At 46.4% G+C, this 12,778-nt stretch overlaps 2 protein-coding genes across 4 annotated transcripts in view; both read left to right on the forward strand.

The window, feature by feature from the left end:
- Positions 1–10,382, forward strand: part of LOC120910026 (gastrula zinc finger protein XlCGF57.1-like) — a 27,284-nt gene extending 16,902 nt beyond the window's left edge. For 2 of the 3 annotated variants that reach the window (XM_040321870.1, XM_040321869.1), the window contains exon 3: positions 8,147–10,382. In XM_040321870.1, coding sequence (XP_040177804.1) covers positions 8,147–9,801 — 1,655 coding nt within the window. In that variant the 3' untranslated portion in view covers positions 9,802–10,382. Of the gene's footprint in view, positions 1–5,052; positions 5,074–5,197; positions 5,342–6,058; positions 6,201–8,146 lie in introns of those variants that run through there. The other variant, XM_040321868.1, reaches the window with a different exon arrangement.
- LOC120910546 (zinc finger protein 850-like) overlaps positions 1–12,778 on the forward strand; it is a 1,103,195-nt gene that overhangs the window by 185,277 nt on the left and 905,140 nt on the right.

Here is a 12,778-nt window from a genome sequence, read left to right on the forward strand (position 1 = left end):
AGTGTGGATGGTGGGAGGAGAGCTGTCGGAGAATGTAGTGTGGATGGTGGGAGGAGAGCTGTCGGAGAATGTAGTGTGGATGGTGGGAGGAGAGCTGTCGGAGAATGTAGTGTGGATAGTGGAGGAGATCTGTCGGAGAATGTAGTGTGGATGGTGGAGGAGAGCTGTCGGAGAATGTAGTGTGGATGGTGGAGGAGAACTGTCAGAGAATGTAGTGTGGATGGTGGAGGAGAGCTGTCGGAGAATGTAGTGTGGAGGATGGAGGAGAGCTGTCGGAGAATGTAGTGTGGATGGTGGAGGAGAACTGTCGGAGAATGTAGTGTGGATGGAGGGAGGAGAGATGTCGGAGAATGTAGTGTGGATGGTGGGAGGAGAGCTGTCGGAGAATGTAGTGTGGATGGTGGGGGAGAGCTGTCAGAGAATGTAGTGTGAATGGTGGAGGAGAGCTGTTGGAGAATGTAGTGTGGATGGTGGGAGGAGAGCTGTCGGAGAATGTAGTGTGGATGGTGGAGGAGAGCTGTTGGAGAATGTAGTGTGGATGGTGGGAGGAGAGCTGTCGGAGAATGTAGTGTGGATGGTGGAGGAGAGCTGTTGGAGAATGTAGTGTGGATGGTGGAGGAGAGCAGTCGGAGAATGTAGTGTGGATGGTGGGAGGAGAGCTGTCGGAGAATGTAGTGTGGATGGTGGAGGAGAGCTGTTGGAGAATGTAGTGTGGATGGTGGGAGGAGAGCTGTCGGAGAATGTAGTGTGGATGTGGGGGAGAGCTGTCAGAGAATGTAGTGTGGATGGTGGAGGAGAGCTGTTGGAGAATGTAGTGTGGATAGTGGGGGAGAGCTGTCGGAGAATGTAGTGTGGATGGTGGAGGAGAGCTGTCGGAGAATGTAGTGTGGATGTGGGGGAGAACTGTCGGAGAATGTAGTGTGGATGTGGGGGAGAACTGTCGGAGAATGTAGTGTGGATGGTGGAGGAGAGCTGTCAGAGAATGTAGTGTGGATTTTGGGCCCATCTTCCTTTTTAAAAAATAAATAAAAATTACAAACTCTTTACTATTTTTGTCTGAATTTGGATACAACCTTGACTGAATAGTAAAATATTCTCTCTAACCAGAAAGAAGGCACAGGTGCCCCAAACATTTCACTTTATTATCAAGCATCAGTCCTGTCCAGGCGTCTCAACTGGTTCCATAACTTTCCATGTACGTTGTGGGTCCAGATCGATCAGTCTTTATCCCAACTTGATCTCTCGGCTCTCCCATGGAAATTGCCAACTAAACTGAAGGACACGGGTTTCATGTTGCCACCTATAGACTAAACCCTCATTTAGGGGAATAAGTGGATCGCTACTTCCAATATGTCTGCATAGGTAGGCCCATTCATTTTAGAACATTGTTAAAAATTCATATATAACATTATTATGTGTATGTTGTGAATGTGTGCATCACTTTCACTGTATTTTTCATTCTTTTGTTTTGTCATAATTAAAAAGTGTACCTATTTTGATTCAGCAAATGCTAATAAAGTTTGAATCCCGAAGCTGTACCTTCGATATCAGTAATGGTCATTTTCTGGGCTAATAAGTAAGAGATTGTCGAACACAGAGCCTGTAGGATATGTACTAATGCTAAAAAAAAAAAAATCTGTAGGAAAAGGGTCTTTTCAGGCAGCCTAAAGGTCGATATAAAAAAAACTAAAATCCTTCAAACTGCATGCTTAGGGGATGTATAAACACACAGCTCCCGGTCCTGTCAGGGGGGGAAATGCTGATCTTCTGTTCATACAATGTATGAAAAGAAGATCAGTGATTTCCCCTAGTGGGGCCCCCCCCCCCCCCCCCCACAGTAAGAACACACCCAGGGACATACTTAACCCCTTCCCCGCCCCCTAGTGTTAACCCCTTCACTGCCAGTGGCATTTTTATAGTAATCCAATGCATTTTTATAGCACTGATCGCTATAAAAATGCCAATGGTCCCAAAAATGTGTCAAAAGTGTCCGCCATAATGTCGCAGTACCGAAAAAAAAATGGCTGATGGCCGCCATTACTTAGTAGTAAGAAAAAAATATTAATAAAAATGGCATAAAAATACCCCCTATTTTGTAAACGCTATAATATAACTTTTGCGCAAACCAATCAATAAACGCTTATTGCGATTTTTTAACGAAAAATATGTAGAAGAATACGTATCGTCCTAAACTGAGGGAAACATTTTTTTTTATATATTTTTGGGGGATATTCATTATAGCAAAAAATATTCATTGTTTTCAAAATTGTCGCTTTATTTTTGTTTATAGCGCAAAAACTAAAAACCGCAGAGGTGATCAAATACCACCAAAAGAAAGCTCTATTTGTGGGAAAAAAATTACGCCAATTTTGTTTGGGAGCCACGTCGCACGACCGCGCAATTGTCAGTTAAAGTGACGCAGTGCCGAATCGCAAAAAGTACTCTGGTCTTTGACCAGCAATATGGTCCGGGGGTTAAGTGGTTAAAGAGGTTGTTAGACCCCTTTCACACTGAGGATTTTTTTCAGGCGGTACAGCGCTAAAAACAGCGCTGCTATACCGCTTGAAAAACTCCTGCCCAGCAACCGCAATGTGAAAGACGGAGGGCTTTCACACTGAGGCGATGCGCTGGCAGGAGAGAAAAAAATCTCCTGTCCGCAGCATCTTTGGAGCGGTGAGAGGAGCGGTATGTATACCGCCCTTTCCCATTTAAAACAATGGGAAACCGCGGCAATACCGCCCGCAATGCGCCTCAGCAGAGGCGCATTGCGGGCGGTATTAACCCTTTATCGGCCGCTAGCGGGGGTTAATACCGCCCCGCTAGCGCCCAAATCCAACGGTATAGCGCCGCTATTTTTAGCGGCACTGTACCGCCACCGCGCCTCCCGCCCCCATGTGAAAGGGGCCTAAAGGTACAATTTTTTTTTCCTAAATAGCTTCCTTTACCTTAGTGCAGTCCTCCTTCACTTACCTCATCCTTCCATTTTGCTTTTAAATTTTTTAAATGTCCTTATTTCTTCAGAGAAATCCTCACTTCCTGTTCTTCTGTCTGTAACTCCACACAGTAATGCGAGGCTTTCTCCCTGGTGTGGAGTGTCATGCTCGCCCCCTCCCCTGGACTACGGGAGAGTCAGGACGCTCTCTACATTGCAGATAGAGAAAGGAGCTGTGTGTTAGTGGGCGTCCTGACTCTCCCGTAGTCCAAGGGAGGCGGCGAGCATGACACTCCACACCAGGGAGAAAGCCTTGCATTACAGTGTGGAGTTACAGACAGAAGAACAGGAAGTGAGGATTTCTCAGAAGAAATAAGGACATTTAAAAGCAAAATGGAAGGATGAGGTAAGTGAAGGAGGACTGCACTAAGGTAAAGGAAGCTATTTAGGAAAAAATTTTTTTACCTTTACAACCCCTTTAAGATTGTGCTGGTGTGGTGGAACTGATTAAATGTCTCCCTCTCTTCTAATATTATTATTTTCTTTTCTTCTTTATTACTTTTATTATTTATTTTCTTTCTTATTGTGATAGAGATAGATTTTTTATATATATATATATATATATATATATGACAGGCACATGTGCTCACTCCTTACACCCTCCTTTTCACCCCTCCCATTGTCTATCAAAGGATGGCTGCCGGACTCTGGAATGTGCTGCCTCATGGAAAACAGATGTTTCGACAGGAAAGAGCATGATATACAGATGGACCAATCATATACACACATATGTGATGATGTTTGCTTATGTCACTTTGCTTATATAAGGGGCTGAGACCGGAATAAAAGCCTGTTGATGAGGAAGAGCTCATACTGACCATTGTGTGCCAGTGTGATCCTTTTTGCATGCATGCATTCACATCACCTTGAATTTGAGTCTGAGGCAGAATAGAACATACATTCCGGTATTGGGACGGAAATAAATCCATGACACTGGGACTTCATGTCCCATGATCCTCTGCCTCTCACTGGCTCCTGCAATTGACTCTCGTTCTCCTGCCAATGGGGACACAGGGGGGAGGCTGCAGAGTGAATAGCTCTGTGTGAGTCAGTGATAAGAGGGAGGGGGGAATCCCCCCCAGGAGCTGGCAGGCAAATTCTCCCTGTGTGAATAGCCTTTGTGTTTCCGGCAGCGGCCAGCTTGGTAAGCTTCACTACAGAACCATTTATCCAACTTTACACCCAGAGCCTCTGCTTTATAAACCAGATACATCCTAAATATAGAGCCATTTATCCAATTGTCCATCCAGAGCCTCTGGTTTATAGACCGGATACATCCTAAATATAAAACCATTTATCCAACTGTCCATCCAGAGCCTCTGGTTTATAGACCAGATACATCCTAAATATAAAACCGTTTATCCAACTGTCCATCCAGAAACTCTGGTTTATAGACCGGATATATCCTAAATATAGAGCCATTTATCCAACTGTCCATCCAGAGCCTCTGGTTTGTAGACCAGATACATTGTGAATATTAAGCTATTTATCTAATTGTGCATCTGGAGTTGCTGGATTGTAGAACAGACACATAATAAATATAGAGATGGAGATCTTTTTCTATTATATTGAGTAGAACAGTGAGACAGGAAGAGTGTGATTGTACAGACACAGGAAGTGATACCACAGCTGGAGAGGAAGTGATGTCAGGTGCAGACAGGAAGTAATGTAACTAAGGAACAGGAAGTGATGTAGGGGGGTCTAACAAAGGAAGTCCCGGGTGAGAGGTGAGTTGTGAGGAAGGAAAGAGAAGATGTTGTTGTAACTGGCAGCAGAGGAGGTAATCACATTATATTTCAATTAGAAGGACACAAGGATCTCTACAAGGACATCATGATGGAGAATCAGCCGCCCCTCACATCACCGGGTAAGAGGAGACTTTATTGTAAAGGAGAGAGCAGTACAGAGGCTCCACCTAGATCCCCCATCATCTGATAAACACATAGAAACAATGTATTCAGTCAGTGTGTGTGTTTCCTACAGATGGATCCAGTAATGGGAACCCACCAGAGAGATGTCCCCGTCCTCTGTATTCCCGGGATTCCACACAAGAGGGTCACACCATCCCCCACCATCATCAGGTAGGTGGGACTGAGCAATTAGAACTCAAATACATTGTAGAATTATATGCTTCAAAATAACCTTCTATTTCTTCTTCTTTTGTTTCTTTTTTTATAAATCCATTTTATCATATTTGGGGTTTAGGGTGAAGAACTGAAAGACATCAAAGTTGAGAATAAAGTGGAAACAGAAGAGAAGTCCGGAGATCAGCAGTCTATGGAGGAGGGAGATCCTCTATATTCCCGGGATTCCACACAGGAGGATCACACCATCCCTCACCATCATCAGGTAGGTGGGACTAAGCAATTAGAACTCAAATAGAAGAATGTTATTTCAAGGTGCAGAATTCTATGTCATCTCTTGTTTACTTTTACAAATACGTTTTATCATATTTGGGGTTTAGGTTGAAGAACTGAAAGACATCAAAGTTGAGGTTAAAGTAGAAGAAGAAGAGGAAGAGAAGTCCGGGGATCAGCAGTCTATGGAGGAGGGAGGTCCTCTGTATTCCCAGGATTCCACAAAGGAGGATCACACCATCCCTCACCATCATCAGGTAGATGGGACTGAGCAATTAGAACTCAAAATGTATTCTAATCTATGAGATGATATTTTTCTATTAAATCTCTTGCTCTATTTTTTTTTCTTTCATCTTTGGGGTTTAGGGTGAGAGATTTCCCCCTCACCATCATCGGGTAGGTGGGGCTGGGCATCTAGACCTAAGTATATATTCTAAGCCATGAGATGACGTTCTTCTGTGTAGTCTCTTGTTTTACTTTGTTATCTCAAGTGCAGCCTTTGTTACCCCCCCCATCCCCGTTTCTAGCTATTTTTGAACGCCCTACATTTTTCACCCTCATGTTTATTTTTTTAATATACTTTAATTTCCTCTGTGGGTCTTAAGCCCAGTCAAATCTGGGTCATTGTGGGTCCTCTTCCTCTTTGTCTTGTACTTTTATATCTGCCTTGAGGTGACTTTAATTGATGTTTTCTATTATTTTGGTGTAGGGTGAAGATCGGATTAATATAAAAGCTGAGGTTAAAGAAGAAGTAATAGAGACGTATGTGGGGGGTGATCAGCCAATCACGGAGGAGGTTGGGATGATTATGAAAAGTGAACAGGAGGATATTTCTCTACCTTTCGACATAAGTAAGTAACAGACACTAAGGTTAGATATGCGTTGGTCTACTAAAGGGTTAATGTGTGGTGTGGTGTGGTAAGAGTTACCACTTGGTGCTGTGATGTTCCTTCCCCTGCATGTGTCACTTCCTGATTCTGAATCGGACTGGACTTTGTGGTCTGTTCCTATATGGGAGGTGATCAGTGAGGACGCTGTAAAGAGCTGAACTGTGTGGTAGAGTTTCCCCTTAGCGGGACTCCTGTATGGGTTCCAAGCAGGGCCGGGACAAGGGGTGGCTGCCCTGGGCGCAATGGTTTATAGTAGTGATGGGGGCACCTTCCTTCTGTTTCAAGGCTGACAGGAGTAGCAACTAGGGTTGCCACCTCATCCCTTTAAAACAGAACACATATGAATTACACAGGTTCTGTGGCTGATTAAGGTGGTAATTGAACTCAAGTGGAGCCTTATCTAAATTAAATTAGCCTCAGAACCTGTGCAATTCATATGTGTTCTGTTTTAAAGGGATGAGGTGGCAACCCTAGTAGCAACAGTGATGTTTACAAAGGAGTGACTGATTGGCGTAGGATCTCCTAAACTTGCACATCATGATTGAGGAGTGGGTGCAGTTTGGCATCTTTTCCACTCTTTTGGGCACTGGAAGACCTTGTCCCATCACTGGTTCCATGGACTGGAGTTTTGATGGAGCGCAATATGCACCTCTTTACCTTTAATGGAAGGCATATGAGACGTCACTGGTCAAACAGACACATTAAAGGGTTAGTTTACCTTTACAGAAAAACTGTAAAAGTGACCCAACACTGGACCCCTTCACCCCCCCCCCCGGTCCTCACTGTACTTACTGTCAGCTGTTCTCCAGGGCCATCTTAATAGCATCATGGGCCCCTGGGCAAAGTAATGCTATGGGGCCCCTACAAGCCTGCCCCAATTTACGCACCTACTTTCAAGAATTAAAGTACAATATTCAGCATGTCATTTGCCACGTCGCCTGTCACCAGATGCACCCACAGCCCGCCTCTCCCCTATGTCACATCGCTGCTGCCAAAATCAACCCGCTTTACCAATGATTGGGGGGCGCTCAACAGCACCAACTACAGCTTCTTCCGGGTGTCATCTAACCAACCCCAACCCCCCCCCAGGCCGGCCACTGCCGCCGCACACCCTCATAGGGATGCTACCATAACTTGCCAGTACTAGTGCATCCACCTAGATCGGAGCTGGCCCCGATGGGGCTCCTGGGCCATGCCTAGGGGTGCCCGCTCAATAAGACGGCCCTGACGTCCTCTACTATCAGGACTCTCTCACTGCTCCAATGGTCGGGGGATATGAAATACCCCACTGCTCTGTCTTCTCCATACTGAGCTGCCAGGATGGACCAGATGGATTCTGATTGGTCAGCGCCATCACATGTAAAGCAGGGTCCAGGAGGGGGGGAGGGGATCTGGTGTTAGTACAGCTTTACAGTTCTTCTGTAGATGGGATCTAACCCTTTAATAAACCATTGCACTAACAGCTTAGGTTGTCTCCACACTGATGGAGGAGGGATGGTGCCACCCTAGGACACCAGCATTGTAAATCTTGGAGGATGTTTTTTTTCTCTCCATATTTTGATGTTACAGTTGTACCCAGTTCCATGCCAGAGCTCTGTGAAAGTGGTGACTGTTAGACCAAAGTGACTTATTTTCATAAAATCCAGCCAATCCGATGTAGTAACAATCCACTAACGCGTTTTGGATAATGAAGCCTCAGTCATAACTATTTATTATTCTAGAATTAGCAGATCATATATGGACTCGGTGTGAAGACTTTTCTGATTGATTTTGGAGGGCGAACAGGAGCCCAGTTTCGAGATCGGCATTTCCACTTATTCCACCGACGGGGGGGGGGAGGAGCTAAAACTCCAGTTATTTGTCATCTACTGAGATTTTTTATATTTTTTTTTCCTTCTTTCCAACAGATGGATGTGATGTGAGGAATTCCTCGGAGAGACATCTTCTATTATCTGCTGATTGTAAGTCAGAAGATAATGTCATCACACAGGATCCTCCAGGAGGAAATCCAAATACACAAAATATAAATCACAGACCTTCCTGTCCGGAGACATCAATGGATCCCTCTGATCAGGGGGAATCTTCTCATCAATCACATACTATGATTGTAAATATCCATGTAAGATCTCACACTGCAGATAGATCAACAGATCCTTCTAATCCCGAGGAATCTTCCTCACCCCATGAAGGAGATCACCGAGGTGACTATCTATTCTCATGTTCAGAGTGCGGGAAATCTTTCACTCAAAAAGCACACCTTGTTAGACATTTTAGAATTCACACGGGTGAGCGTCCTTATTCTTGTTCAGAGTGCGGGAAATCTTTCACTCGAAAAGGAAACCTTACGTATCACCAGAGAATTCACACGGGTGAGCGTCCTTTCCCTTGTTCAGAGTGCGGGAATTCTTTCACTAAGAAGGGAGCACTTACTAGACACCAGAAATTTCACACAGGTGAACGTCCTTTTTTATGTTCAGAGTGCGGGAAATGTTTCCATAAGAAATCTAATCTTGTTAGACATCAGAGAAATCACACGAGTGAGCGTCCTTATTCATGTTCAGAGTGCGGGAAATGTTTCACTCGGAAAGGAACACTCGTTGAACACCAGAGAATTCACACGGGGGAGCGTCCTTATTCATGTTCAGAGTGCGGGAAATCTTTCAGTGGGAAAGGAAATCTTATTCAGCACCAGAGAGTTCACACGGTTAAGCGTACTTATTCATGTTCAGAGTGCGGGAAATCTTACACTGGGAAAGGAAAACTTGCTGAACACCAGAGAATTCACAGAGGTGAGCGTCGTTATTCATGTTCAGAGTGCGGGAACTCTTTCACTCGGAAAATAAATCTTATTCGGCATCAGAGAGTTCACACAGGTGAGCGTCCTTATTCATGTTCACAGTGCGGGAAATCTTTTTCTGACAAAGGAATCCTTGTTAAACATCGAAGAATTCACACAGGTGAGCGTCCTTTCACTTGTTCAGAGTGCGGGAAATCTTTCACTCAGAAAGGACATTTTATTACACATCTTAGAATTCACACAGGAGAACGTCCTTATTCATGTTCAGAGTGCGGGAAATCTTTCAATCGTAAAGGAAAACTTATTCAGCACCTGAGAGTTCACACGGGTGAACGTCCTTATTCATGTTCAGAGTGCGGGAACTCTTTCCGAATAAAAGATCATCTTGTTAGACACCAGATAATTCACACGGGTGAGCACCCTTATTCATGTTCAGAATGCGGGAAATCTTTCACGAAGAAAGAAAGCCTTGTGCAACATCAAAGACTTCACACGGGGGAGCGTCCCTATTCATGTTCAGAGTGCGGGAAATCTTTTCATAAGAAAGTAAACCTTGTGCAACATCAAAGACTTCACACGGGGGAGCGTCCTTACTCATGTTCAGAGTGCGGGAAATCTTTCCTTGAAAAACGAACCCTAGTTAAACATCAGAAAATTCACACAGGTGAGCGTCCTTATTTATGTTTAGAGTGCGGGAAATGTTTCACTGAAAAAGAAACACTTGTGAAACATCAAATAGTTCACATGGGTGAGTGTCCTTTGTGATTTTCAGAGTGCAAGAAATCTTTCACTCCTAAAGAATGCCTTGTTGAACATCAGATGAGTATCCCTGTTTTTATATTCAGAGTGTGGGAAACTTTTCACTGAGAAAGGCAACCTTCTGCAGCACCAGAGAATTCATATGGGTGCGCTTTCCTCAGGCATATTAAACTATATATGTTATACTTCTCTGCTCTTTGTAATGGTTTTGCACAGAGCAGCCCCGATCCTCCTCTTTTCAGGTCCCTCGCTGGTGCTTTTAGCCCCTCCCACCTGCTGAATGCCCTCAGAGTAAAGCGCTTGCTATGGGGTCAATCAAGCTGGCTCATTCCTGAGCTGCAGCTCTGTGAGTCCATTCAGGCATGGAGCATTGGCCTACCCTCTCTCTCCCTTTATTGGCTCACTGGCTGTGATTAACAGCAGTGGGAGCCAATGCCTCCTCCTGCTGCTGCTGCCTCAGCCATTGAGGAGAAAGAGTCCCTGGAGAAACGGGGCACTCGTGCACATCATTGGATCGAGATGGTCAGAGCTGTCGGAGAATGTAGTGTGGATGGTGGAGGAGATCTGTCGGAGAATGTAGTGTGGATGGTGGAGGAGAGCTGTCGGAGAATGTAGTGTGGATGGTGGAGGAGATCTGTCGGAGAATGTAGTGTGGATGGTGGAGGAGAGGTGTCAGAGAATGTAGTGTGGATGGTGGAGGAGAGCTGTCGGAGAATGTAGTGTGGATGGTGGAGGAGAGGTGTCGGAGAATGTAGTGTGGACAGTGGTGGGGAGCTTTCGGAGAATGTAGTGTGGATGGTGGAGGAGAGCTGTCGGAGAATGTAGCGTGGATGGTGGGGGGGAGCAGTCGGAGAATGTAGTGTGGATGATGGGGGGGAGAGCTGTCGGAAAATGTAGTGTGGATGATGGTGGAGAGCTGTCGGAGAATGTAGTGTGGATGGTGGAGGAGAACTGTCGGAGAATGTAGTGTGGATGGTGGAGGAGAGCTGTCGCAGAATGTAGTGTGGATGGTGGGAGGAGAGATGTCGGAGAATGTAGTGTGGATGGTGGGAGGAGAGCTGTCGGAGAATGTAGTGTGGATGGTGGAGGAGAGATGTCGCAGAATGTAGTGTGGATGGTGAGAGGAGTGCTGTTGGAGAATGTAGTGTGGATGGTGGAGGAGAGCTTTCGGAGAATGTAGTGTGGATGGTGGAGGAGAGCTGTCGTAGAATGTAGTGTGGATGGTGGGATGGTGGGGAAAACTGTTGGAGAATGTAGTGTGGATGGTGGAGGAGAGCTGTCGGAGAATGTAGTGTGGATGGTGTGAGGAGAGCTGTCGGAGAATGTATTGTGGATTTTGGGCCCATCTTCCTTTATAAAAAATAAAATAAAATTACAAACTCTTTACTGCTTTTGTCTGGATTTGGATACAACCTCGTCTGAATAGTAAAATATTGTCTCTAACCAGAAAGAAGGCACAGGTGCCCCAACCATTTCACTTTATTATCAAGTAGGGATGTCCCGATACCGATACTAGTATCGGTATCGATACCAAGCATTTCCCGAGTACTTGTACTCGGCTGAAATGCTCCGATGCTTCACCCGATACCTGGGCAGTCAGGTATTGGGTGGTGGGGGGAGTTACAAGTCTTCTTCGTGCTGTCTTCTCCCCCGTGCTGTCTCTCCCCCCGTGCTGTCTTCTCCCTCTCCGTGCCGCTCTCCCCTGTGCTGTCTTGTCCCCCTGTGCTGTCTTGTCCCCCTCCATGCCGCTCTCCCCCGTGCTGTATTGTCCCCCTCCGTGCCGCTCTCCCCCGTGCTGTCTTGTCCCCCTCCGTGCCGCTCTCCCCCGTGCTGTCTTGTCCCCCTCCGTGCCGCTCTCCCCCGTGCTGTATTGTCCCCCTTCGTGCCGCTATCCCCCATGCTCTGTTGTCCCCCTCCGTGCTGCTCTCCCCGTGCTGTGTTGTCCCCCTCCATGCCGCTCTCCCCCCGTGCTGTGTTGTCCCCCTCCGTGCCGCTCTCCCCCCATGCTGTGTTGTCCCCCTCCGTGCCGCTCTCCCCCGTGCTGTGTTGTCCCCCTTTGTGCCGCTCTCCCCCGTGCTGTATTTTCCCCCTCCGTGCCGCTCTCCCCCCGTGCTGTATTGTCCCCCTCCGTGCCGCTCTCCCCCCGTGCTGTATTGTCCCCCTCCGTGCCGCTCTCCCCCCGTGCTGTATTGTCCCCCTCTGTGCCGCTCTCCCCCGGTGCTGTATTGTCCCCCTCTGTGCCGCTCTCCCCCGTGCTGTATTGTCCCCCTCCGTGCCGCTCTCCCCCGTGCTGTTTTGTTCCACTTAGTCCCGCTCTCCCCCGTGCCGTCTTCTCTCCCCTGTGTGCCACTCTCCCCCTCAATTTGTCAGGATGGGGAGCGGAGGTAGGAGCCGCTAAACCCGGCTCCTACCTTTTCCGAATGGACAGAGTCGGTGATCACTGACACTGTCCATTCACATAACTGAGCATCGTAACCTGTGTTTACGATGCTTCAGTTTATGAATGGAGAGGAGCTTCTCTCTATTCATTTCAGCTGAGTCTGCAGAGAAAGGGACTGGGGAATCTGTGTTCTTAGTCCCTTTCTCTGTCTTAAAGGGGAGATGTCAGAGGTCTGTGTAAAAAAAGAAAACGCCACTGTCACATGACATTAAAGAAAGTATCGGTATTCGGTATCGGCGAGTATTTGGAAAAAAAGTATCGATACTTGTACTCGGTCTCAAAAAAGTGGTATCGGGACAACCCTATTATCAAGTATCAATTCCTACGAGGCGTCTCAAGTGGTTCTATAACTTTCCATGTAAGTTGTGGGTCCAGGTCGATCAGTCTTTATCCCAACTTGATCTCTGGGCTCTCCCATGGACATTACCAAATAAACTGAAGGACACGGGTTTCATGTTGCCACCTATAGACTAAACCCTAATTTAGTGGAATAAGTGGATTGCTACTTCCAAATATGTCTGCATAGGTAGGCCCAATGACACC

Source organism: Rana temporaria, chromosome 8, assembly GCF_905171775.1.
Source record: "Rana temporaria chromosome 8, aRanTem1.1, whole genome shotgun sequence".
Classification (NCBI taxonomy): Eukaryota; Metazoa; Chordata; class Amphibia; order Anura; family Ranidae; genus Rana; species Rana temporaria.